This window comes from Acanthopagrus latus, chromosome 10 (genome assembly GCF_904848185.1).
Source record: "Acanthopagrus latus isolate v.2019 chromosome 10, fAcaLat1.1, whole genome shotgun sequence".
NCBI classification, from domain to species: Eukaryota; Metazoa; Chordata; class Actinopteri; order Spariformes; family Sparidae; genus Acanthopagrus; species Acanthopagrus latus.
In genome coordinates this window covers 8,212,815-8,238,570 of record NC_051048.1, presented here as the reverse complement: position 1 = coordinate 8,238,570, position 25,756 = coordinate 8,212,815, and the positions used below count along the sequence as shown (strand labels likewise).

At 43.9% G+C, this 25,756-nt stretch overlaps 3 protein-coding genes across 6 annotated transcripts in view; 2 read left to right on the top strand and 1 right to left on the bottom strand.

Moving 5' to 3' along the window:
* Positions 1 to 881: 881 nt before the first annotated feature.
* On the top strand, positions 882 to 5,415 carry LOC119027420 (thialysine N-epsilon-acetyltransferase-like). Of its 3 annotated transcripts, XM_037112599.1 has the most exons (8): positions 882 to 912; positions 1,028 to 1,111; positions 3,157 to 3,283; positions 3,777 to 3,828; positions 3,926 to 4,009; positions 4,396 to 4,497; positions 4,613 to 4,653; positions 4,795 to 5,415. In XM_037112599.1, exons 3-8 carry the CDS (start codon positions 3,221 to 3,223, stop codon positions 4,960 to 4,962), a joined length of 510 nt encoding a protein of 169 aa, XP_036968494.1. In that variant the 5' UTR covers positions 882 to 912; positions 1,028 to 1,111; positions 3,157 to 3,220; the 3' UTR covers positions 4,963 to 5,415. The 3 variants fall into 3 exon arrangements, with proteins under 3 accessions (XP_036968494.1, XP_036968491.1, XP_036968492.1); XM_037112596.1 differs by lacking the exons at positions 882 to 912; positions 1,028 to 1,111; positions 3,777 to 3,828 and having other exon boundaries at positions 2,817 to 3,283; XM_037112597.1 differs by lacking the exons at positions 882 to 912; positions 1,028 to 1,111; positions 3,777 to 3,828; positions 3,926 to 4,009 and having other exon boundaries at positions 2,817 to 3,283.
* A 3,555-nt stretch (positions 5,416 to 8,970) lies between these two features.
* On the top strand, positions 8,971 to 18,131 carry tnfsf12 (TNF superfamily member 12). Of its 2 annotated transcripts, XM_037113284.1 has the most exons (6): positions 8,971 to 9,676; positions 11,244 to 11,325; positions 14,146 to 14,202; positions 14,353 to 14,376; positions 14,488 to 14,615; positions 16,814 to 18,131. In XM_037113284.1, exons 1-6 carry the CDS (start codon positions 9,503 to 9,505, stop codon positions 17,087 to 17,089), a joined length of 741 nt encoding a protein of 246 aa, XP_036969179.1. In that variant the 5' UTR covers positions 8,971 to 9,502; the 3' UTR covers positions 17,090 to 18,131. The 2 variants fall into 2 exon arrangements, with proteins under 2 accessions (XP_036969179.1, XP_036969180.1); XM_037113285.1 differs by lacking the exon at positions 14,146 to 14,202.
* Positions 18,132 to 23,767: 5,636 nt separating this feature from the next.
* chd3 (chromodomain helicase DNA binding protein 3) overlaps positions 23,768 to 25,756 on the bottom strand; it is a 41,672-nt gene continuing 39,683 nt past the window's right edge. The window contains exon 40 of the mRNA XM_037111073.1: positions 23,768 to 25,568. Within this exon, the coding sequence (XP_036966968.1) occupies positions 25,465 to 25,568 (104 nt within the window). The 3' untranslated portion in view covers positions 23,768 to 25,464. The remainder of the gene's footprint in view (positions 25,569 to 25,756) is intronic.

Sequence of the window (25,756 nt, the reverse complement as noted above, 5' to 3'; positions counted from 1 at the left end):
TGTCGTCTTTCCCCCTCTGTTTCTGTTTATGGTGCGAGGAGGCTACGCTGCCGACGGGGTCAACTGTGGGTGTGCTTGCCTGAGAGGTTACTGGGGTTAGACTTTAACGTCCCGTCAAAGGCAATCTAAAGTTTTGGCCCTTCAATATCCGATACACGCTGAGCTTCAGATGCTTAGGTTTAAGCTCGGATCGTCGTTCGTTCCATCTGCCACTGGCTTTTGGAATAAACTGTGACCACCCTGATCTATGGCGACAGGTGAGTCAGTGATACGGATCTTGCTCTGTGTTTGTGTCTGGTCTGGAGAGGAATTCCATACAAACACTGTTGGGGCTCGTTACTGAAAAAAGTATTACACGTCACTCTCAAAAATAGCAATGCCTCACATTACATGATTACTCCCTGAAGAAAGTAATGAGTTACATTACTCGTTACGCTCCGGCGTCTCATTCATGCTGCTCCACGGCTCCATAGCAGCAAGCTGTGTGTGTGTGTGTGTGTGTGTGTGTGTGTGTGTGTGTGTGTGTGTGTGCGTGCTGTCTCTGTAGGTGCTTCGTTGAGTTTGAGGCAGTGTTAGCAACTGTTGAGGGAAGTTTCCAACACATGCAAAGTGTGTTTGTATCTCCAGCCGTCAAAAGTGGCTTTACGCCGCGGGGGGTGATGGGTCTTCAGGAAAGTCGCATGCAGTTCATTTGTAACGCCAACACCGCATAGAAGGACATTAAAGCAAACGCCCACAGACTAAACAGGTCAGGCCGGTTCAAGATAATTGTCTTCCCCAACCCCGTTTGACCACATAACGACACAGCTTGCTTTTCCTCCCGGTTGCTCCTCTCTTGGCATCCACCGCACCGTGGATCAGCCGCCTGATGTCCTTGCAGTCCTCCATCGCTGGATCTGACGGCGCGACGCTGTTATTATTATTATTATTATTATTATTATTATTATTATTATTATTATTATTATTCGGCATAGAAACACAAGAGAAGCTGTATTCTTCATTGTGTCTCTGTATATTTGATGAGCAGACTTGGAGCGGGACGGCTTCTCCGAGAACCCGTTCTACCACTGCGTCATCGCCGAGGTACCAGAACAGCACAAAACCAAAGGAGGTGAGTGGGAACTACCAGAGACCACCACTGACTTTGCTTATTACGGTGGCCCTGAAGTGCAATCACAATGGCAAATCAGAAAACACAACACAATACAGTGATGTGCACAAAGGGGGGCCCCCCCTTGAGGCCCAATTGTTGAAAAACGTGCACTAAAGTGCCCTCTTTGGAGCCAAAACGCACGCTAAAGTGCCCTTCTTTCCACCACCTGCCCTGCAAAAAGTCTGCGCACTCCACTGCATATTAACCAAAATGGAAAAGGTAGGTTCCCTTCGGGCGACATGAATCGTCGCTGATTGGACTGGTCCGTCCGAACGAACATGGTTTACATGTTTTCAAAACAAGAGCGCTGCCTGTGACGACTTATGTGCTGCTATTAAAGAATGAGTTGCCGTTGTGTTTTGCACTTCAGGGCCACTGTAGTATACAGCTGAAAAACTGGCAAGCTATCGTGCTTGATTGCATGTGAGTGGTTTGAGTTTTACACATCTTTTTTTTCTGCCATCAAACTAAAAAAGACATTTAAAGTTCTTAAAACCAGAATTAGCAGCGATGCTTTTCCCGAAACAAGCAATATTTGCCAGCTGATTAAACGGCCGACTGTATATTGCTGTCTGTCATGCCCTGACGTCTACTAATCAGATCAGCAGCTGGAGAGCAAGTAAATCAGATTCACCCAAAAACTGAGCTGAAAGATTCTAACACGCTAAGAGCCAGGAGGGTCAGGTGATGAGAAAATGAGACTTATATTTTGACATGACAGTAAAGGCTGCAACTAACGATTATTTTCATTCTTAATCTGCCAATTAAGATAAAAAAAAGAAAAATGCTCATCACAATTTCCCAGAGCCTAAAGCGGAGTCCTCAAATTGATCTTGTGCTCAACAGCAGGTCCATAACCCAAATACTAGTATAATGTTATAATCCTTCCGGCAAATGTTAGAGATTTTCGCTTGAGGAAAAGACTGGAAAGATCGACGACCAAAACAGTTGTCGGCTGAACTTGGCTGAATTCGCAGGATTTGAAATGTAACGTTGACAAACGCTTGATTTGAAACTTGAGGAGTGAATTGATTTCACATTGCTTTGTCTGTTTGCTTTCAGGCCACACAAAGATAGGCTATGCTACGTACTTCTATAACTACAACACATGGTGTGGCAGAGCCACATCGTGTTGTAGCAGGCTTAAGTTTCTCGTAGTGTGAAATTGTGATGTTGATTCATTTGATTTGTAACGACTTGTGTCGTCACTCTGTGTTCTCAGGTTTTCTGTCCCGCCTTCCCTTTTTTTTGTCTTTTGGCCTTTTTTCTGGCTTTATTGACAGGACAGCTGAAGAGTGTGACAGGAGACAGGGTAAGAGAGGGGGAGTGATGTGCAGCAGGAGGACCCGGGCTAGGACTCGAGCCCGGATCAGCTGCAGGGCCTCGGCACATGAGTCGCTGTACGCTGCCAACCCAGCTAGGCGGCGCCCCCCGTCTTCCTTGTTATTAACCCTCAGCGACTGCTTTGTGCGTTTATTCTGTAATATTGTCCTCGTGAGTTTTCCTCTCTTTCGCCCCTTCGCCAGAGCACTCTGAAAACTGCTGTATGAGTTTATAAAGTTTATAATCATCATCGCAGCTGTAGTCATTATGTGTGTGACGAATAACAATAACAAATGAGCCAAAAAGATGCAACAAGCAGACGACAAAGAGGGTTTAGGGAATGATATGCTCTTGGGATTGATCAAAATTATTGGTATGACAAATATTTGATGGAAAATGACGCATTGAGTTTACAAACTGGTCTGATGTTGCTTTAAATGTTCATTGCTGTAACCTGTCGCACAAGTCAGTCAGTGATGTGGATCTTGTCCTGTGTTTGTATCTGATGTAGGCGCATTAGTGTTCGACTATTGACCGGAAAGGAAAGTCCCCTCATGGACAATAAAGTAAAGCGCACACAGACCAAACAAGTCAGGCTGGTCCAAGATAAATGCAAACCATGTCCCAACTGTCTTTGCTCAACTCTGGTTAAGTCTTACCCAAACCTGTTCAACTGCCAGACCACACAGTCGTTTCTCCCTTGGCATCCACCGCACCGTGAGCGCCGCGCCGTCAGATCCAGCGATGGAGTTCTCTGTCCGAGCAGCACGCGTGGAGGACTGCAAGGACATCAGGCGGCTGATCTTGGTGAGTGCAAGAACTTGGAAGACACAAAGCAGGGTCGGACAGGTCTCTAGAATATACTTACGCCTGCAACTTTACAAAAACATTTCAACATCATACAAATGCAACTGGGAGAGGGAAGCAAATACAGCTTTGACAGAGGACGATTGGCCAAACATATGTGAAATAAACTCCTCCACCACCAGTTCAGGGAAATGGACGGAATTCCCATGGAAAAATATTATCAGGTTTTTTATCACCCCAAGAAGAAGATATCTACAGAGTGGCAGAACAGAATGTGGGCGTTGCTGGAGACAATGTAATAATGTGATGGCTGACCACTGTCACATCTTTTGGTGTTGTCCAGTAATTCAGCTAGCTGTAGTTAAAGAAATAAATTCAATTCTTGGTTTTGACACTGAGTATAATTTTCACACTGTACATTTGTGTAATCTACCAGCTGATCTCAGTATAGGATAAGTATCTTCTTAAAAATAAGGTTTTTATGCGCTCACAGGAGTTGGCTGAAAGTCTGAAAGATGCAGACAACGTCACAATCACCCAGAGAGGTACCGTGTAAAATAAGTACAATTAGAGCACGTAAACCCATTTTTTTCCCCCAATTTCCACCAATTCTGGAGGGGTCTCTATATATTTGATGTGCAGACTTGGAGCGGGACGGCTTCTCCGAGAACCCGTTCTACCACTGCGTCATCGCCGAGGTGCCAGAACAGCACAGAACCAAAGGAGGTGAGTGGGAACTACCAGAGAGCACCGCTGACTTCGCTTGCAGATAAAAAAACGGTAAGGCAATTGTGCTTAATAGCACTGTGAATGATTTGAGTTTTACACAGCTTTTTTTTCCATCAAAAGGACATTTAAAAATCTTAAAACCAGAATTAGCTGCTGCTGTGAGTATTTGACCAGCCTCTGTCGTGGTTTTCGCGGGGGTGAAAATAACAGCGTCATCTGCGTACAGCTGTGTACTGACACCCTGAACAGACATCAATTAAATTGTTCACGTAAAAAGATAAGAAAATAGGTCCGACTATGGAACCCTGAGGGACCCCGGATGGACAGTCCAGGTAAGATATGATTTGAATTGATTTCACATTGCTTTGTCTGTTTGCTCTCAGGCCACACAAAGATAGGCTATACTACGTACTTCTATAACTACAACACATGGTGTGGCAGAACCATCCATATGGGGGATTTGTATGTGATGCCTGAGTTCAGAGGTACAGTACGCCGTCTCAGATCTTGACGCACGTCTTTGCTGATCCAAAGTCGATAATGACATGCAGAAGTGGCCAAAACCTAAATCACGTCTGTATCTGCAATCGTGTCTTCCAGGGAAGGGCATCGGCAGAGCACTGATGAGCAAAGTAGCACAGGCGAGTAAAACAGCTGTGTTAAGTTTTTAGTTTTTTTGTTTTTTGTTTTTTTTAAATATAACAATGAATGAAGTAGATGCAGTGTTTCTCCTCTTCGCGCTCCTCATGTCTGACCTCCTGCTTAACTCTGCCGTCCCACAGCTCGGCCTGGCCGCCGGCTGCCACCAGCTCAACTTCACCATCTTTGACTGGAACAAATCCGCTCAGGACTTCTATCTCCGACAGGGCTGCATCGACATCACAGCGAGCACGGGCAAACACTTCATGCGTTGCGAGGGAGAAGCGCTCGAGCGCCTGGCCCGGCCGTGACCCAACGCTGTGGGCGATGACGCCGTGACCTTTATGGTGTTTTGTTTTGTTCCAAATTACCTTCTTCTTGTCCGAACCGCAAAATATATCAACATAAGTCAACGTGTGTAGACTTTTTGTCTCATTAAACACTTCAAAACTGATGACATCTCCTGTCAGTTGCGTCAGACTGAAGTTGCTGTGCCTTCAGCTCGTTGTGAGTAAGATGCAGTGGCACTCTGGCTCAAATGATTGACTGAAATGAACTCAGTGGCGTTAACTCCACGACGATGGGACGCTGGAATCATGAACAAGCGCCGTTCAATTCAACAACTTATACTGTAACATAGTCCTCAGTAGCAGCGTCGTATCGTACATAGTCGCCACCTTGTTGCACTCTGACCTCTCGATGTACAGGTGTTAAATACGACCTGCCTTATACAACAGCGCCCCCTTGTGGTAAAAAGCACAAGTAGTATAGTAGTTGTATCTGCTGTAATGTTATTTCATATATAAATTAGAACCAAACCTCTACTACCTTGACAGCTCCTCCATCATCATGGCGTAATAGCTAATAAAACCTACACCTGGACACTCAACATAGATCATCAAAACAACTGTTGGCAGCACCCCAGCATTTGTGTAAGGTTAGGGAATTAATTAAATGTCTACATAAGTTTCCAAGCCCTGTAAACTAGAATGTATAAGTTATGTCTGATACCTGATGACTTCCTCCTAGAAAAAGAAGTCACTTACTTTTGAACTCATAAGTGTGACTTTTTATCTCGTTAGTGTGACCGTCTCTCAGTATTTCAACAATTATTATTATTTCGTAATCATTTAACAAAAATCCAGAAAAAATAAATGCATGGACAAGAGCGAGATTTTGGTATCTTGTCCCTTTAACAGCCACCGAAGAGTCAGTCACCCCTCCCTTGTGCTCCAGGTGACCAGTATTGTACAGCTGCTGTGAGGCACAACGTTGGCGTCTATACAGTCTTTTTCTTCTTTTTCTAAGTTGGACTTGACGTGAACTTACTTCCATGCAGCCGAACGACAGACTCCCTTGGCTGGTTTCATCTAAGTGAATGAGAATCAGGCAAAAATCGATCCATCTGGTGGAGTTTAGTGGGTATGAGTCTTGGACTGGGCTCAGTTTGTGTCTTTGAACCTGTCCCGCTTAAACAAAAAGGGACATACTTGGTCCGCACTCCTGTTTCATATCCAGTCTACTTTTTTTTTTTTTTTTTTAAAGAGAGCGTTTTTGTGTCAGTTCCAGCAATCTAATGAAAGCCGTCTGAGTTGTGGGTTATATTTAGTTTGTTTTTCTCTCACTCTAAACAAGTTAGAACCACTGACCCTCCTTTGTGGCTCTTGCAAGTTTGCATTTCTCTTCCTACTTTGTTTGCAAAGTAATTGAGTAAAGAATCCGCAGCACTTAGTTTTTGTTTTTTTTTTTCATCTGTGGGACATTGGGTTGTGAAATATCTGATAAATATTTTCCCTTAATATAAATATTGTTTGCTTCAATTTGCAAAAAATCAGCAGAGAAAAGCATGCGCTGTCATCGTGCTATCAAAGCGCCTGAACTTAAAAGAAAAAAAAAATCAATATAGAGCCCAAGAGAACATGAAGAGATATTTATAACCTCCCTCCTCTGCAACTTCCCATCAGAATGCCAGACCCAGGACTATAAATCACATCTCAATACAACTTGTTGGGACTCCTCAAACAGCTTCAAAGTCAAAAAATAACAATACAATAAATCAGACTCCGAAGAGCAACTTTGCACTCGAAAAGACAAGAAAATGTTTATTCGGATCTAAGTGTGCAGGATGTTTGTGCAATTCCACCACAGCGCAGCAGTCAGCATAAGTCGACAAGACAGCCATGTTGATGCACTGGGCTCATTTCGACAGTGCGGTTTAGTCGTCGTGAAGAGCCAAGTGTGCTGCACTGTAAATCAGAAAAGTTGACTTCACTTTAGAAGAAAGACAGAAAACAGATTACTTTGAAATTACCAAGACAAGCAGACCATTGATTTTAAGTTGCACAAGCTAAAAAAGTTTGGACAACTCTGAAGTCACTTTACAGGCTGACGTGTGTCCAGTGATTTCAAGTGCATTTCTTTTCTGTTTTCTTAGTCCAAAAAGTGTGGAAAAAAATAAATAAAATAGAGTAGAACTGCACATCCACACCAAAAAGGGCAGGCGCCAAGTGAAAAATCTCAAAGAAAAGGTTAAAGTGACAAATTCAGGGCCGATGAGTCGCATCCTCTCCTGACTTAAAGGCACGCTGTGGAGTTTCTCACCACTAGCGGCGCCGTGGAGCAGGGTTTTCAAAAGTGGGTCTCTGTTTTGTTGACGCTCTCGTGCACGCGCCGTTCAAGCAAACGCTGATACAAACAGAGGTTTCAAGTTCTTCTGAAAATTGGCTTCGTTAAATGTTTTTCGAAGCTTCGAGGATACACGGTGTATTTTTCCAAGAAACTGTGAATGTAAACGGAACTTTGTTTTTTTCCCCCCAAAATTACACAGGTCACCTTTAATTTCCTGCCTCGGATTAAAACAGAGGAGGAAGGGCACAAGGAAAACTGATGCGTCAGTTTCACGATTTAACAGTCTAACCATCACTGCCTGCATATTTACATGCATCCTTCGTGTTGGCATGGAAAACTAGCCTTTAGGTGTGTCTTTCCACCATCTCAGTGGAGTGCATACCTCCACCAAGGCCCAACAGTCCCCTTTTATTGTTACAACAGATCTAGGATCTGCATCAAGTTGCACTCTCCCGTACACACCAGTTATCTGAATATGGTTGATTATTTTCAGCAAGATGCGTTACTTCCTGAGAAATTAACTTTTTTTTTTTTTTTTTTTAAATGCCCAATCCCGGAAATATTCCTAGATCTGTCCCTTAATCCAGATCTGTACCCAAAGTTCCTGGGGTCTATTCTGGGCCAAGAGCCATCCCCCATCCAAGTTCTGTGGAAATCCGTTTGGTAGTTTTTGTGTAACTGTGATTACAAACCAACCAACAAACTGACATGGGGGAAACAATCAGACCTCTTAAAGGTTTCTTAAACGAAAGGATTTGAGGAAAAATTCAGAATGCACTGACATGCAACCTGTCACAAGGGGTCACGCGCACAAAAGTGTTGGGAAACATCACATGACTTTAAGACCAAAGGTTGTGAACTTGTGGTGCGACTTCCATTTAAAACTTTGGATCCTCTATCAAATGTTGTGTTTTTTAGGTCGAACTGGCATTGTTTTGAACTGATGCGCTGATGAGAGTCCTCCGTTTGTCTACACAGCCTTTTAAAAGGGGCACTACGTAGTTCTGGAGAAGAAATTCAAACTCTGAATTTTAGTGTTTCTGCAATGTTGATGAGGTAATAATGCAAACTCGGGAAAATGCATTTATTTCTGGAGTAAACGAGCTGTTCTCAGAGGGAAAATAAGGTCCCCAGAACGCTAGAAGTAGAAAAGTGGCAGGGTCCGCCACATGTAAACAAAGTGAAACAGTAGGACATTGTGTTGTCCATTAAGGTCAGTTTGTTTATTATGTTTGTTCACCGTGAAAACAAAGAGAATGTGTGTATTTAGTTTGTTTAGGGACAAAAAAAGAAATTAAAAGATAACTCTATTATCAAAATGTCTTCCCCGAAACTACATAATGCAGCTTTAAAAGGTTGTTTTCCCCATTACAGTTTGCTTATGTGGGATATTTTCTTTCAGATTTCACGTAAAGAATTTGGGACGTTTGGCTCTTCATCAGTCTGCGGCTCACCTGTTGATGGTTCTCTTGGTAGACGGTGTCCACCGGCGCTGCACGCCGCTGTTTCTTTACCTATACACTGCAGCCACCGTGTGGCCACAAAGGGAACTGTCGCACGCGTGGATGGCACACACACATACTTTCGAGGCATGCAAAGTTGATGGAAGTGATCTGAGCAGCGGAGGGATCCCGGGTCGCCTCGCGTGGTTTCATTTTTTTCCTCTCCTTGCGCTCACCTAGTTTGGATTCTTCACGGCGGATGCGCGCCGCTGTCTCCACACCAGGCGCTCGCCGAGGACGCACGGAAAGTTCACCTCCAAGTCTGCGCGCGTGTGCGTGCGTGCGCGCGTGAATTCGCGCTCATGTGTGCACGGTCTGTCTGCCTAATAGAGTGACCCCCCAGCGCGCTGTGTTAAAGGGAAGACAAGAGAGCTGAGTCAACGAATACGCGGCGAGAAGGATGCAACAGTTGATGTGCGCAAGTTGCACAGTTGGTGTTCGGGGAGGATGGTGGCTTTGATCCGCGCGGAGGACGGATCGGATGTTTTGCAGCTTTAAACCCCCCTCATCTGTCAGATAAAACGGGAAATCAAGCAAGGGAGGAAGAGTTGTCGGCCGTCCACTCCGCGCGTCTTTCTCTTCTCTCTCTCTCCCCCCCACCCGCGCCCGCCGCTCCCCACTCCACCGAAATGGACATTCGGACAGACACGCGTCCCCACGCTCTGCCGGAATGGAGCTGAAGCGCGGATCTCGGTGAGTTGCAGTGCAGCCTGCACCCAATATGCATCGGATTCTGCAGAGGAGGCGAGTGCGCAAGCTGCGGGTCGTCTGGGCTTCTCTGGCCCTGGTGGCTCTGTCTCTGGCCGCGTGCAGCGCGCTGTTCACGGCGTGGACTTGGCGACAGACGCGGGACCTGTCTCAGTCCTTCAAGATCCTGCAGGACCGACTGGAGCAGGTTTGTGTCACACACTTTTTTAAAAAACAAAACAAAACAAAACAAAACAAAAACCATATATCCTGCCTGTCTGAATTGCACGCATATTTGTTCAGACGCTAATATTTACGCGTCTGCGACTCAAGTGTTTCTTATGTAACTTCTTTTGTGGCTACTGGGAGTCTTCGCGGGGGGTTTATGGAAAAATGCAGTCGCACACTTCAATCCCCCCCCATCCCCCCCTCCCTCCGCACGTACTCTATTCTATTGCACCATTTCTCTGCTTGGCACTTTTATTGCTTACCAATAAGCGCAGTCGAGCACTTACTTTCGCGTCCAGCCCCCCTCGCCATGTTTAATTACTCTGGTGCCAGTTGTGCTCCAGTTTTTCTTTCTTTCTTTTTCTTTTTCTTTTTTTTTTTTTTTTATCTCAATTTACTGGAAAGCCTCAACTACTTGGCATGTGAGCGCCCTCATACCCGACCGACTGCGCGCTGAGAGGCTCCAGGCGTGAAACACAGGCCCGGCTGATTTAAAGCACGGCGGCAAGTGTAAGTGATTTGCAACATGCGCGGGTTTCAGGAGGTCCAGTGTGTGTTCTTTAAATCCCGTGCAAGGCTCGTTTTGCAAAGTGCACTTGCATGCATATGTGAGATTCCAGCACGGAGGGTTGCATCATGAGGACGGATTCTTTTTTTCTTTTCTTTTCTTTTCTTCTCTCTCTCTCTCTCTCTCTCTCTCTCTCTCTCTCTCTCTCTCTCTCTCTCTCTCTCTCTCTCCAAAAGGCGGCCAAAAAGGAGCTGATGGAAATTCTTCTGGTTTCAAGTTCAGAGTATTTACAAAAACCAGGTTTGCGCTGGATTTGAGATCAGGGGGACAGGTTGGGCTGTGGATCATGTTGACACACACACACACACACACACACACACTTTCTCCCTCACACAGACAAACACCCCTCAAATTGGACACGTGGAGTGTTGACGCTGGAGTCTTTCCCGAGGGGCCCCCGCTCTTGTCCATTTGACCGGGGGCCAACTCCCCCCTCGACGAGAGCCAGTCAGCCAGCCAGCGAGTGTCTGGAGGAGCGGAGAGCAACTTTGCTCGCCTTTTTCGCTCTCCAACGGTAGCAGTAAATTTAAACACACTTTTTTTTCCCTGAGCCCACTTCTCCTCTTACTTCACATCAGGCCCCCTTTCGGTCACTCAGTCGGGCCCCCGGCCAAGAAGGTTTTAAAACTTTTTTTTTTTTGCTGGCTCTGCAAAAAAAAAAAAATCATTTCTCGCTCAGAAAAAAAAAGAGGGAGTCAAGACATGTGAGGAATGCAAAGCACTAAAAACATGCATTAGGTGTCGCAACCGGTCTCTGAGGAAGTGGTAGACCCGTTCTAAAGCTAGCATGGCAGCGAAAGGGGGCAGGATACTGGAAGAGACGAGCCTGTTTATGTGGCCGACTGGCTGGAAAGGGGCCGTCTGTGGCTGCGTGGGACCGCTGCCAGAAAAGAAAAAAAAAGTCATAATAAGCTTATTGGACATTCGTTAATAGTGTGTTTCTCTCTCCCCCCCCCCTCCTTCCTCTCTCTTTCAACAGGTCAACACACAGAGGAAGGCCATTGTTCAGCTCATTCTGGAGAAGAGAGAGCTGCTGGTGGGCCAGAGGGTGAAGAGAGACGGTACTGCACATCACAAGCCTTCAAGTTCACCTCACCTTCCCCTTTTTTAAGTCGGAGCAAACCTGAGAATCAAGATAAAAGTTCACATATTTCCTCCCACCTGTAGAGATATTTTCCCATCTGACTGTTTTGCTGTGAGAGATGTCCGTCTCGCCTTGACACCCAGCGGCGACGTCTCCCTCCAGGAGTCCCGACCCGGTTACTCGAGATGACCTTGTCGCGAGCAGTTTGATGCAGGAACTATTTTCTGTCAGTGTCCGCGTGCGGAGGGGAAGCGGGCGTCTAATTTCTGTGAAGCTGAAAAAGCTTGGCTGCGCCGTCAGGCCCGCACAGCCCGCGCACTCGGGACTTCCGCCGATCGAGCCAGCTAGCTTCAGGTTTAGCGCCTGGCTAACTTATACAGGGATGAAATGATTGAATCGTGCGGCTCTTCCAGACTTCTCAGACCCAATGGCTCAAATTAGATACTAAGAAAGGTGCATGTTTTGTGGTTTTATGCAGGAGCCATTTTCTTTCTGTATCCAGCATCTGCTCACGGACGCGACGCTACCCAACTAAGCTAGTTACGCCACAGCTCAGCCGACGAGGACGCCATTAATGTTTAGACTCCACAAGCAGGTTCCCACGAGTGACACAGTTGGCGGGTGGGTTTCGTTATAGAAATAGCTCTTACGTGAAACTGCTCTCAAGGTCCGTGGATTATCTTGAGTAAGTGGGTCGTGATTCCTGATAAATTTCAGAGGAGGCAGACGTTTGCACGACCAATATCTCCAAAACTCACACCAAAACATTCCAGATGGATAAATATCATTACGTGTAAGAGGGAAAATATGTTTTTTTAATTTTTTTTTATTTTGGGGTGAACTGTCCCTTTAAGTTAATACAGCAAAATTCTCAGTGTTGAAAGTTGACCCTAAAGACTACTAGTTATTTATTGACCTGTTTCAAGGCAACCAGTGTCCCAGATTTAAAAGTAAAATCGTCCTGTCAGATTTTTACAGTGCACAGCTGCATTTTCCAGACTCCAGCGCCACCAACATACAGAAGTATTTTGCTTTTCGAGCCGCCCCCAAATCACCACAGACACAATACTTACCAACTGCGCAGTGTTGTTTTTTTGGGAAGAACATTTAACACAAAACGCTGGCCAGTCTTGGCCCACATGCCACTTTGGTCGGGTCTAGCGGGCCGCAGGCACTACCCGCTGCTAAAAGTTGACACAGGAAAAAGTAGGCAGCTGGATGACTGTTTCAGAAATTACAGGTCTGACCAGAGCGGCCCCGGAGCCCAGAAAACCAGCTGGCGCGGGAGCGAGGCCTTGTTGCACGCTTCTGGGCAACGAAATTGATTTTTTTTTGGTCCCCCCTCTGAGCACACGACTGACACAGCTATGATTTGTTGTGAAAGCGGTGATATTTGATGACCTATCATTGCTGTATTTATAGCCCCGCGCTTGCGTCACCGTCACGGGACTGCTTGATTGTTCACATTTTGTCCGAGAGTGAACCCTCAGGCGCTTTTTAAGCCGGGGGTTTTTGTTGTTTTTTTTTTTTTTTTCTCTCAGAGCAGCGGTTGAACATCCAAGAATTGACAAACGGATTCATTTAGAGAGCGGCGCGCCTCGCCAAGATATCTATATTGATACCCTGCAGATATTGGCTTTTTCCTTTTGTAACCGATATCTGACTTTGTCGTCCAGAACGCATTAAACGGTGTTCAGAAATTCATGGCTGTCAATGGGAAAAAAAAAAAAAAAACAGCTTTTTCCAGTTTGTGGAAAGTTGACCACCGTGCTGCAGCCTTTCAGCAGGACACTGCTGTTATGTTCTCTCCTGATGACTGACAGCTTAAGTCAGGAAACCCTGGCCGGCCTGGGGGCTTTACGCTCGCCCATAGAAAATCCTAAATCTACAGGGTCACCCACCTGCGAGTTATTTCAGCAGGGGCTTAATATTCCTGCGCAATGGCGGGGGCCCCTGTGTTTGGCGGCCCCCGTCTTGTAACATAAAGTATTTCACAGTTCATATATACAGTATCGGGGGTTGTATCTGCGCTTGGAACTGCTCCCCGTAGGCTAGATTGCAAAGCTAAAATAAACCTTTGGAGTGAAACGAGAGCAGGCATTCTGCAGCTCTGGCCTTTTTACCGTTGTGTTTTATTTATTGTATTTATGCGAGCAGGGGCCCCGTGGCTGTTGCTTCACTCCGTTCTTAAACCAACTCTTTTGGGTCAGAGAGCAGCCGGAGACCTTTTTGACTCCTTTTTCCTTTTTCCGGCACTTCATTTCTCTTATTTAGCCTTCTTAGCTTCGTCTCTCGTTCACTTTCCCCTTGTCTATCTTGTCTTTTCCTGTACACCCCCCAATCTCTCTCAGACACACACACACACACACACACACACACACACACACACACACAGCTCTCCATCCTCCCTCACTCCATCTCTCTCCTCTTCTTTCTCCGTATTCTGTATTTTCTAGATGACTGCGACCAGCTGGCACTAAGATTAGCCCCCACAGGAAAGAAAGAAAAGAAAAAAAAAAAAGAACGAGGCACACGCTTCTGCCTGAAAATAACAGTTTGAGGAAATATATTGAAGCACGTGAAAGGAAATCCTCGGCCCATCTGCTAACTGCGTTAGAAAAAAAAAAAAAAACGAGCCAGGTCGAATCTAAATGGCTGCAAATTAACACACGGGTGTTATTAGACAGATACAGATGGTAATGATTGTTTTATCAAAAAAACCACAGGCATGTTTTTCCTCTGCCATTCAAACTCATACTCTCTGTCTCTCCTTGCCTTTTCCAAAAAAAAAAAAAAGGGGGGACGGTGCGAGGGAGGAATGGAAATGGAAAGAAAGCGGCGTCTCATTTTGAGAGTAAGTGGCTTGGCAGATCGCTTATAGCAGTCTCGTGTAGCATCTGCTGAAGTGGTTTCAATCTTATACCCCTATACGATTGCACCCATAAAATCTTAATTGACTTTCCCTTTTCTCTCTCTCCCGATGTCTCTTTTTACTTTCCACCAGTAACCAAAGTGTCCTCTCAGCAAGGTAAGGCTCGTAAAAATGAAGGATGGAGGATAATCTGTGAATCTTTTGTCCGCGAGACGATTCATCTTGGATGTGTGTGTGTGTGTGTGTGTGTTTGTGTGTGTGTGTCAGTGGGAGAGGGTGGTGTGATAAAGGGTTGGGAGGAGAGGACGCTGAATATGAGTAAAGCGGTGAGGTACAACAAGGAGCAAGGCACCTTCACCGTGGAGAAAGCGGGCGTCTACTTCCTGTTCTGCCAGGTCAGTGGGTGCTGGAGGTTGTAGTTTATTGCCGGTATTGTCTCATCGCTACTTTAATGCAGTATATTTTATTTTACCAATGTATAAAATGAACACATGTACTATTAAACAGAGTTGTTTGCAATGAGAAACCCATGGAAAACCAACATGCTAATGTTTGCATCGCTAATTGTTTTGGTTTTTAGGCCCACAACGCTAATGTTTTGGTTCACTCTCACAGCTCTCATTAGCGTAGTTTCCAGGAGCAACATAAAGCAGTTTTTAGAAGACAGAAAAAGCTAAATAAAACTACCTGCTGAGCCCCAAACCAGCTGACAGACGACGTTAGCATGCAGCCGGTGAGCTAAAGAGCCACTAGCTTGGTCGCTAATCAGGGTTGGCCGATGTCTACCAATTGGCATATGTTGATGTCCACAGTGAAACATCGCCCGGTGGACGATGACTTTGGTGTTTGTGGTCACCACTGTTTTCCACCGTCGCTCGGACAGCAACCCCGGACTGAAAAAACTGTCCCGTTACCGCCAACACACATTCCTGTGGCCGGTTTTAAAACGGTCTTCTTCTCTGCACCACACGTCCAATTATCTGTGTTCGGCCTCAGAAGCTTGAAACTGATTTGAACAGCTAGCTCAACAGCTAAGCTAAGAAATAACAACAGGACGGTTGAGGGAAACACTCTTAACAGTGACCTGCAAAAAAGAAACACCCTGTGCACTTTTTTTGTGGTCATGGTGGTACAGAGCTCATTAGCAGATTACATATCAGCCTAGCCCGCTTGCTAATAGTATGAATCTAAACATGCGAGCAGGTGTTACCCTCTCTTTTTGCAGGGATTTAGTTATTTTAATGCCCGTGAACGCCTCCCCACATGCTAAATAATCATTCAACTGACCCTGTTTCGCAGTGGCGCCGTTGGTGCATCCTGAGTTGAGCCCCGCCCCCAAGGCGATTGTGATTGGTTTAAAGAAATGCGAACGAGTCAGCGCTTCTTTCTTTCAGCTCCTACACCAGAATGATGTCGGGTGCAGTCGGATTTGTGTCCATTTTGATAGTGACCTATTTTGGTAATGTCACTTACTTAATGTTGTCACCGAATGTCAATAGTCCCCCAGTTTTTTTTTTCTTGATTCTTGAGATTCTCAGACAGTTCCTTATTAAAATTGGCAGTAGGCCGACCCAGCCTACGTAAGTGTAGATAAAAAACATGTAAATCTAGGAGAAATGCCCAGTGTCCACTACTTGGACAATAAATATAAAATAAAATGTGCTCCTACAAGCCCCAGGGAAATTAGATGTCAAACTGAAAAGGGCTTGGGTTTCAAGGGGAGCAAGAGTCAAACACAGTTTCCTCAGTAGAATGAAGTGGGGCAGCCAAGAAAAGACAATGGGGCCTAAACAGACCAGAGTTTCTGGCTGGCTATCTAAGGGGACGAGGTTCTCAGCGAGTCAGGGACAGATCCAGAAAGAGGGGTCCCCCACCTCTGTGAAGCCTTCACAAAAAGGGCGTCATGACACCGTGATTGGCTGGGAGGGGAGTGCCCTCCCACAGCTCCCACCGGCCTGCGCACAGGTGATCAGAATACACTGCAGTTAGTCCAGAGCAATTTTGGACAATCAGCCCAAAACAAAGAAAGATACCAAGTCTCAAACAATGGGACTGCTACAGAATCAACAACTTGTAGCATTGTTCACTCACTGATATCAAACAGGTCAAATAAACTCCTCTGAACTGTCTTTTCACAGTATCATACGGTTTTAATTTGGGTAAAAATATAATTCCTTTCTTCCTGAGAGGAAGCGGTTAAGGAACCGTAGCTTCACATTTGCAACCAGAGTGAAATCAACAGAGTCTTTGGCCTCATTTTCAGGTTTTCTTTGAGCTTTTTATATATATATGTAGATATATCAAAAACAGCCTCTATTTGTACAAACATCAGTCATACTGTACTGGTATGTATCATGTTTTTCAGAGAGGTCGATATCGGGTTTCGGCTAATCTCGTGTAGCCAGACTTTGGTCTTGTCAAGCTGACAGAGGTCTGGAGAAAATCTAGCCAAACAGGAAAAAAAAAAAAAGAAAAAGAGAGAATAGCGAGACTTCAGAGGTCCCGAGGCAGTCTGGGTAGCGCTCATGTGAATACACCTCGTGTGTCTGCTAACCTCCCCGTAATGAGATCAACCCTCTGTGCCTCCTCTCAGGTGTTGTTCAACGAGCAGCAGTCTCAGTATGTGAAGCTGGACGTGGTGACCAGGGGCCCGAGGCCCCAGAAGCTGCAGTGCATAGAGGGTTACGGGACGACCCCCTCCGCGGGGCCGCACCCTTTCCACTTCCTGAAGCCCTGCCAGGTCTCCGGCCTCCTGCGACTGGACAAAGGCACGGAGCTGCAGACCATCACGGGCTCGTCCTTCAAACTCCACGCGGTGGGCAACCCCTCGGCCTCGCCTCACATCTTCAGCATCTTCAAAGTCAACTGAAGCTGGGGATCTTTTTTTTTTATATATATATTTTTTTCTCTTCTACTCGGTAAAACAGTCATAAGCAGCTGCGGGTTATCGTGCCGAGCCACAGCCGCTTCCCCCGAAGAAGTTAATTCGAAAGACAAACCTGACATTTGTGGAAGTTGTTGTGGAATTTTTTGTTTTTTTTTTCTCTCTGGACAGCGGTGCTGTTTTGGAACGCAGAAACACAGACTTTTGGATTAAAACCAGGAACCCAAAGTGGACGAACTGGCGTCGAATGAACGTCTGCCGAGAGAACAGATGTGACGGAGGCTGCTCCGTAGATAAAGGGCTTCATATAAAAAAAGTTCTTGGATGCTCCTCTCAGCCTCTTTCGTATCGTGTAATAAATTGTGCTTACACTCTTTTCATAAGACTGACAGTAAAGCTGTGCATGCACCTTCCACTTTTTATATCGCTGGTGCCTCAAGGAGCTGAGAGCACATCTGCAAGATCCCGACACTATTAACGGCCTACAAGAGTTGTCAGTGATATTTTATACCGTGCGCGTGTTTGTTTGTGAAAGTCTGATGAATCAAACATTTCTTCTGTTCATACTGATTTTATGATCTTTACAATGCAACGTGTGTGTGTGAATTATTGCCTTTTCTTTAAATGCTTTGTATATACGTCACGCTTTTTTTCTTTTTTTTTTAACATATGTGCATATCAAGTCAGCAGCTGGCAAAGAAAGGAGGACGTTTTTTTTTAAAAAGACGGATGTGAATTTGTGCTCTTTTCTAAGGTCGAAGTTGATTGTTCCATGGTTTATGATCGTATCCGTATGTACAGTATTGGCTTTACTTCTGAAAAGCAGTCGCGAGTTACAGTAACCAAAGCTTTGCTTCTCTTTTACGGCCTTGTTGTTATCTGACGACACGGTTACCATCCCTTCCAAGTTGTCTTGTAAATCATTAGGTAATTATCAATTTGCCATGAAGAGTTGGTCATTAAACAGTACTGCAGGGGCCCTCATGTCCAAAGATATAGTGTAAATTAAAGATGAAATTAAGTATTACACAGATTTTGTACTGAAATGGAACATTGTCTTCTGATTCTGTGATTAAAAGGTAATAGAAATTTGAATGCTAGTATTATAAAAGGACAAGCATTAAAGGTGCAATATGTAAGAATTGGCCGCCTTTTGAATTCACACTCATGACAACGAGGGGGCAGCCTATCACCAGAGTAACCGCTAACTGCTGCTAACTTTAGCTGCTAACTTTAGCTGCTAGGAAGTTAGCACAGTTAGCCGTGTAACAGTCCAGAGTGGGAGCTCGGAGACCAGGGAACTGTTGGTGTTAACATAGCTGGAACAGGAGCTTTGGACCGGGACTGGCTGGTTAGCATGCTAACTTTAGCAGACATTTCTGCATTTCTGCAACACAACACATGGATGTCAAAACATTCTGAAATTTCTTAAGTTTTTAACTAAAGTTCTTAGACATTGCACCTTTAAGAATAGCCTTAATATAAGCCTGTACCAAAACACAGACAATTTACTCACCAGGACAGCTATGCTAGTAGTTCTGTCAAGCTGTGCCCTGGAAAAAAGTGGTACTTTTAGCTAAATGCTAACACAGATTTATAAGAAGAATTAGATAACAAATGCAAATACGGCGCTTCTTCAGTCCAATGACAAAAGCTCAGCAGGCACATGTGCACAGCAAAATTTTCCCCGCTAGCTATTTCCCATTATGCCCATAGACTTCACATTTTGATGTATTCATACATTTTTTAAATTCCTTTTAAGGGCTTGAGGAAAGTTTTACAAACATAAAACCTCAATGGGTCAAAAAAGTGTCAGAATTGAGCTTCTTTGCAGTTCAAGGTTTCCCGTCAACAGTTGTCTCTTTTATAATGGTGGTGAAAGCCAGCCTGGGCAGCCACTATATCGATTCCATACTACATTTGTGCGCTAACATCAGCAAGCCAACACGTTGAAGGTGTTACTGAAAACATTCAGCGACTAAATGTGACATTTCATCTCCCACCCACCATTGCATTCACACCGCCATCATCATGTTTGAATCATCTGCCGCCTCAAGTGGAGCCGTTTTGTTGCACCTAACTTTGCTAACACTAGAAAAAAAAATGTCTACATAAATATGTGATCAGTATGACATTTGAGCAGGTATAATGTTAGCATCAGCTAATTGACATAGTAAAGCTGTAGTTGATGGGGATGTCATGAGTTTATTTTTATGTTTGTGTTAAAAAATACTAAGATTTCGATTTTAATGATGAAGCTAGGAAAAGTTACTCTCCTGTATATTGTCAGTTATATTGACAGATTTGAGTTTAGCACACATCTTGATAACCTTGCAGATAATACAAAGAAAGTTCTGTTTTCTGATTGCTACATTAAGACCCAGATTCTCATTCTCCAAGGATTCTCAGTCACATTATCCGACTGTCGCTTCTTCATTTTTTATCTCTATTTTTTTTTAGAAATGAAACTCTCTCCATTCTCTCATGTGCTGCTGCTGCTGCTTTCTGTAATATTCCCTGCTACAGTACAAACAGTGTGTATTTCGAGCAGTGGGTTCAGCACTCCCACTCTTGTTTATAAGTAGTTTTTGTGGACGGACCACATTGGTTTCTCCTCAGCACTTTACTGCAGCGAACGTAGTGCTTTTAATTGGAGCCAAGCATTCATGTTGTCAAATGGAAAAAAATGGCAGATTTTGACGCGCAGACGTTATATCCTGTCTGATTTCCTCATCGTTTTCCTCTTCCCTTTTGTGTCTCACTCATCCCCCACAGCCACCACTACTCCCACCAACCCCGTGCACCTCATATTTCCCCGTCAGCACCGATTACACCGCACACACACACACACACACACACACACACCAGCAGCCATCTAAATTTTCACTTCCTAAATCTGATCCTGAACCGCATAGCTAAAGGTCTTTGTGTGTGTGTGGAGGGACGAGGCATGTTTTTCCTCACACACACACACACAGTTTTACACACTTCCCTGCCCTAATTCCTATTTTTCGAAATGTCAAAGTTTATTACCGGCTCGGAAAATCTTGTGAAGTCTTTAGAAGAAGTTCTCTGTAAAATGATGATGTATGCAATGCAATTCCTTCTCAGCCCACTCATCATATGACGAATAAACTTTTTTTTTGGGGGGGTGTTTCTGAGGAGTTTTACTTTTGAATTTGATTGACAAAAACGCTTGTGTGTCTCCAAAAAACGAGGACAAAGGTGAGCAGAAAGTTGAAAGTTGTCAAATAAATATAATAAAATGTCCGGATGGACTGTACAAATATATTCAAAGCTGCCTCAATCAGTATCTTTTACTGAGCATTTTAGCAACTTTAAGCGGGCTGTTTTGGCTTTACAGCCCACAGCTTTCCTGTTTTGATTCACTCTCTCTGTTCTTATTTATAAACCCACCATATACTCAGTACCTAATGGCGGTTATGAGGCCAAATTAGTGACTAGCTCGTGAAAATAGTGCAGTTAAAGAGCCAGACATTTCCCTCAGTAGTTGTTGGAGACCAAAACAGAGCCAAAAGTGATAACAAAAACATCGCTAAAGCAAACACAGTCCAAGTAAATGCTAATGTTGCGCTAACACAAGATGTTACGCAAGCAAGCGAGAGGGATCGTAATAAATGTTGCACTGGACAACACATCATTAAAAGTTAAAAATAGACATATAACACATACTGCAAGGCATGGCTGTAAATGTTAGCTCCTTAAACTCGTCACAGTTAATGCTACAACAAACTGGTCACACTGTAATTCATGTTGGACCTGTGACCCCTCATCACAGGTCGTGTCACTGGTGTGGGTTCATGGTTGCATTTGAAGAATTTTTGGAGACTTTTAAGAGCTGCAAGTAATCAATGTTTAGCCAAGAGGGGGAAAAAAGGCTCAGGGGGGAGGGAAACATCATTAAAAATATATCTTATCCATTTATTCATCTGTGGGGATTCATTAATCACTGCTGTAATCAATCCAAACATACAAAATGTCATCTTACCGTGATGGTTATATTTGTTATTATTGGAAGAAATGTGACGCTAACCTTGATTTTATTCCATGAATGTGTTTAGTCTGCAAGTCAAACCTTAATTTGATGCAATAATGAATACACAGTGTCTGTGACATGGTTCCGTAACTGCAAATTAGATACATTTGAGTGAATTCATCAATTTATGAGCTTTTCTTTCTTCATTTTTTTTTTAAACGTATTTAATTACATTTCTTTCAAGGAAATGAGTTGAAGTGTCCAACTACTTTCAAACCGCCTGCCAGTGTCTCTGCATGAAAACACCAGCCGCGAGCCAGAAACATCGATGAATGTGCAGCACAGACGAGACAGTCAGTGCATCATCTATAATGAGCCCGCCGGTGTGCACTGAATGGGAGTCCACCAGGCGTCATGAAGCTGAGATAACGCTAAACAGAGAGCTGTGTGGCATCAATCTGCTCTGAGTAACGGAGCAGGATGACTCCTCACCTTCAGTCACCGTGAATCACTCGCCATCTGCTCTTCAAGGTTGCTGTTGTGTGTGTGTGTGGGAGAAGAGAGTGTGATGAACTTGTGAGGAGGAGATGTTGAATCACTGCACGGCCCCCCCACATCGACGCCTTTGTGCTTGGACGCAGCATCAGAGCAGATTGATGACAGTTTGTGGTCTTTGGAGTCGGCTGTTCTCTGTTTGTTCAGTCAGAGGTTTAGTTTTGTTTACCTTGAATAATCAGCCAAAGCTAAATAGAAAACACCTTTTCTCAGCAAAGCAATGTCTCATACATACTTTTTTGAGCTTTACGATCAGATGTGGACTGTGTGTAGTGCAGGTCAGATTTTACAGTTTATATCTTGACACACTGGTTATCTGGACTATTTATTATCACAGTCTTATTATTTATCATTCTAGGGTTAAAACGTGTTGAGCGGGAACTTGGTTAGAGAACAATTTTTTAAGAATTAATGGACCAGTGTTATCTAATGCCATCCATACCTATCAATCTGCCTTCACATTAGATAAGCTATCATAAAATATAAGGGCAATAAAGAGAGACCATAAACTTATATTGGGTGTTACCTTCAAAGACAAGTATATGATTGAAAAAATGTCTTAGAGTAAGATGATGTAACTAAGTCCTTACTCTGCTGCGCCAGCGAAGCCTCACTTGGAATAGCTAACATTAGCAAACCTATTTCTGTATAAATGACGAGTCACTTTTCTGACTCAGTGAGTTCACGGAGTTGTGCTGCTGTCTTGTCATGATACATGTCTTTGTGTGTAACGCAACCACATAATCAAGCCAACTATGTTTCACTCAGGCCAACTTGTTAGCTTTGTGGCCTTCAATATCCACAATAAGTGTACAGTCATGCTATGCTAGCTTTAGCTCGCTATGTGAGGCTGTGCATAGCTGGGCTTTGAGCTAAATGCTAACATGCTCATAATGACAACACTAACAGCTGATGGTACCATATTGATTTACTTAGCGTTAGGAGGCTAACATGCTAATTAGCACTAAACACCAAGTACAGCTGAGGCTGATGGGAATGTCATTAGCTTTAAAACCGGACAGAATAAAATGTTGACCTGAAGGTAAAAAGCCAAGCTATTAACTAAATCTCTATTCTCAAACTATCAAAAGTATCACTTGTGGGAAATGAGCTCCCTCTAGTGGTGTGTGGAGGAATTCATTTGAAATTACTTTCATCTTAACTGTAATAGTTTTGTTTTTTGTTGTCACTTTCATGCACGTTACACATACATCGTCAACGTCCACGGCACCTGCTAACGTTAGCAGAAAAGGGCGCAAAAAATATGTGTATTTTAAGGTCGGTCATAACAGCGGTACTTACAGAGCCTAATATTTTCTGAGGTAGTGCACCGTGTAAAAGTTTGATGAACACTGCTTGAGGAATCTTGAGTATGTGAAGCAGATTTCACGCCAATTGAGATATCAGTAAGGCATTTTCATGAATATAAGTCAGACTTGCTAACAATTTTGCCCAGTGGCCACTGGTGGTACTGCAGCAAACAATTCCCCTGTGGCACGAACATTTTCCCCTCAAGTGCAGGAAGAAATGTCTGTAAAACCGTTGAATTGCAAACAAGGTCATTTATGGCTCTTTGTTATTAAGTTTTGATTTTATACTCGTAAAAACTTTTCTCAAGTTGAGAAGGAGATGAGTGTGAAATACAGACAACATCATGAAAAAAAAAATTCACACAGCCCTTTTGTATCATTTCATTCAGTTTTATTACAAACAAAAAAATAAAGAAAGAAAAAAAAAAGGAGATGCGTCATCATTGACATGTTTCACTGCCACTCATCATTTGATCGGCACCACTACATACACAGTGACACGAGATACCCAGAAATGAACACAAAAAAAAAAAAAAAATCTGGAGAGAGGACAAAAGTAAGATTGGAAATAAAAAGAACTAAGTGCTTGTTTTTTTCGACACAATGTTTCAGTTAAGGGGTCACAAAATCTTTGTGTGAAACATAATTTGTAAAATGGAGCATTTCCTGGGAAGATTGGTGCAAAATGTCCGGGATTCATGGGGATAAATTAACTCCTACCGTAGCTATCTCTTTTTTTAATTATTATTTTTTAACTTAAATTAGACTAGGATTTACAGGTTGACATCAGGTTCTTAATTCATTTGATGACTTTACATTTGTTCAGCTATGTTTATTAAGGCGTTTTTTTTTTTTTAATGAAGCGATATATAAAATGGATTTCCAGCCTCTGATTTTCCAGATAATAACCGTGGGGTTAGATAGAATACATTTTCTTTTTGCTCAGAGAAGCATTTAGGGTTACATATGGCCGTCTTTTTCTATATATGCATATGTCATTTGCAAGCCCCAAATCTAAAACGTAAGCAAGAAAGAAGTACGTTTTTTCTTGTAATATATCTACCTCTGAAGTTATCTCAACTTCTTCGTTTGCAATTATAGGACAAACATGGCAAAGAGGTGCGTCGTGTGTCGCACATACTGTATTTTTTTCTTCTTCTCATAGTTACAAAAAAATGTCTCTTTTGGTAGAAGCTCTTTCTCGAAATAGCGACGGCGAGAATGACAGCAACAATCGACGACAACGATACTCATAATCGCGAGAGTAGAAACACAGGAAAACACGAATGGGCCGTTTAAATATGCAAAGTATATCACAGGAGTTTTGTAGAAAGAAATAGAAAACGAAAAAAAAAACGGGCGGGAGGTGGATGGGAGGGGAGGGGAAGTTGGAGAGGTTGAGCGATCGATAGGTTTTAATAACACTGACTTGCTTATGAAAGGTTATAAACATTCATAGGAGGTTTTTTTCTGAAAAATAGCGTCGTCGCGAGGCCTTTTCTGGAACAAACCCCCCAAAATACCTCGAAGCTCTGTACATAAACTAGACCCAAGGAAGCAGGATGGGAATATTTAATGTGGTCAAAAAACGAGTCCTGAATATACTTATCCTATCATACCTTGCTGCGCATGTTTATCTGTAACATGTACCATTTTGAAAAAAAAAAAAAAGAAACAAAAAGCTAAAAGCAAAGGTGAAGAAATCTGGAGCTGTGCTTGGAGCTGCTCGGATTGAGATATCAAGAGGGTTCAGCCTCTCGGGGAGAATTAGAAACAGTATTAAAACCACTGTAGGCACAGCTTGACACCATTTTTTTTTTTTTACTTTCCTTTCCACGAGACAGCATTATTGTGATTAGAGCATGCTTCAGGGGATGGAGCGCGGCGGTAGAAATGAATTTCACATGCAGCTTCCTGTCGAGAGTTTAAAGACCAGGCGAGGAGGAGGAGGAGGAGGAAGAAGGTTACATGGCCTATTGAGAGATCTAAAGGTTTCTAGGGTTGAGGTGGGTTGAGCGTTGTGTGTGTGTGTGTGTGTGTGTGTGTGTGTGTGTGTGTGTGTGTGTGTGTGTGTGTGTAGATGAGGTTAGAAGCATCCCAAGAGGAGGAGGAGGAGGAGGAGGAGGAGGCCTACATGAAGAGGCCGCTTATGAGGAGTATAATGGTTTGAGGCAGACAAGAAAAGGTCACAAGAAGTTATGAGACAATGTGGACTGTGTGTAGTGCAGGAGTGTGTGTCTGTGTGTGAGTGTGTGTCCATGGAGTGTACGTGCATAGGTGTGAGTGTGCTGTACGTGCGTGCAGTTGTGGGTTTTTGTTTTTTTTGGGGGGAGTACCAGTCAGCGGAGTAAAGTTTTAGAAAACTTCTCGGGAGAGAAGGTGAAGATATCTTTGCAGCAGATGGGTTCAGAGTGTGTGTGTGTGTGTGCGCGTGTGTGCGTGAGAGAGAATGCGAGCGTAAGTGTGTGAGTGTGTGTGTATGTGTGTGTGTGTGTAGTCTAGTCGTCGATACAGATGACCTCTCCGCTGCGCTGCTCTCGCCGGTTGACTAGCAGCTCTGCTTCACGCTCCTTCTTTACAGACATGGGAGGCCCGTTCAACACTGCAGGGGGAGAGAGAGACGACAGGGTTCAGCTCTTCCTGTTCTGGAAAATTTCAAGGAATTATTCAGCAGTTATTCAACAGTTGGACCGCTTTCGAACAATATTGGGATGCGTTAAACATTTAGTAGCAGGTTCAAGTAACCCAAGCAGATAAGGTCATTCTCTGCGTACCCACACTTCTATCAGT

Excerpts from the sequence above, each read along its gene's own strand:
- LOC119027420 (XM_037112596.1), top strand. The coding sequence starts at position 3,031 with ATGGACAATAAAGTAAAGCGCACACAGACCAAACAAGTCAGGCTGGTC. Across the intron at positions 3,284-3,925 it reads ACATCAGGCGGCTGATCTTG|ACTTGGAGCGGGACGGCTTC; the intron begins GTGAGTGCAAGA and ends TTTGATGTGCAG. Across the intron at positions 4,010-4,395 it reads ACAGCACAGAACCAAAGGAG|GCCACACAAAGATAGGCTAT; the intron begins GTGAGTGGGAAC and ends GTTTGCTCTCAG.
- tnfsf12 (XM_037113284.1), top strand. The coding sequence starts at position 9,503 with ATGCATCGGATTCTGCAGAGGAGGCGAGTGCGCAAGCTGCGGGTCGTC. Across the intron at positions 14,377-14,487 it reads CAAAGTGTCCTCTCAGCAAG|TGGGAGAGGGTGGTGTGATA; the intron begins GTAAGGCTCGTA and ends TGTGTGTGTCAG. Across the intron at positions 14,616-16,813 it reads TCTACTTCCTGTTCTGCCAG|GTGTTGTTCAACGAGCAGCA; the intron begins GTCAGTGGGTGC and ends GCCTCCTCTCAG.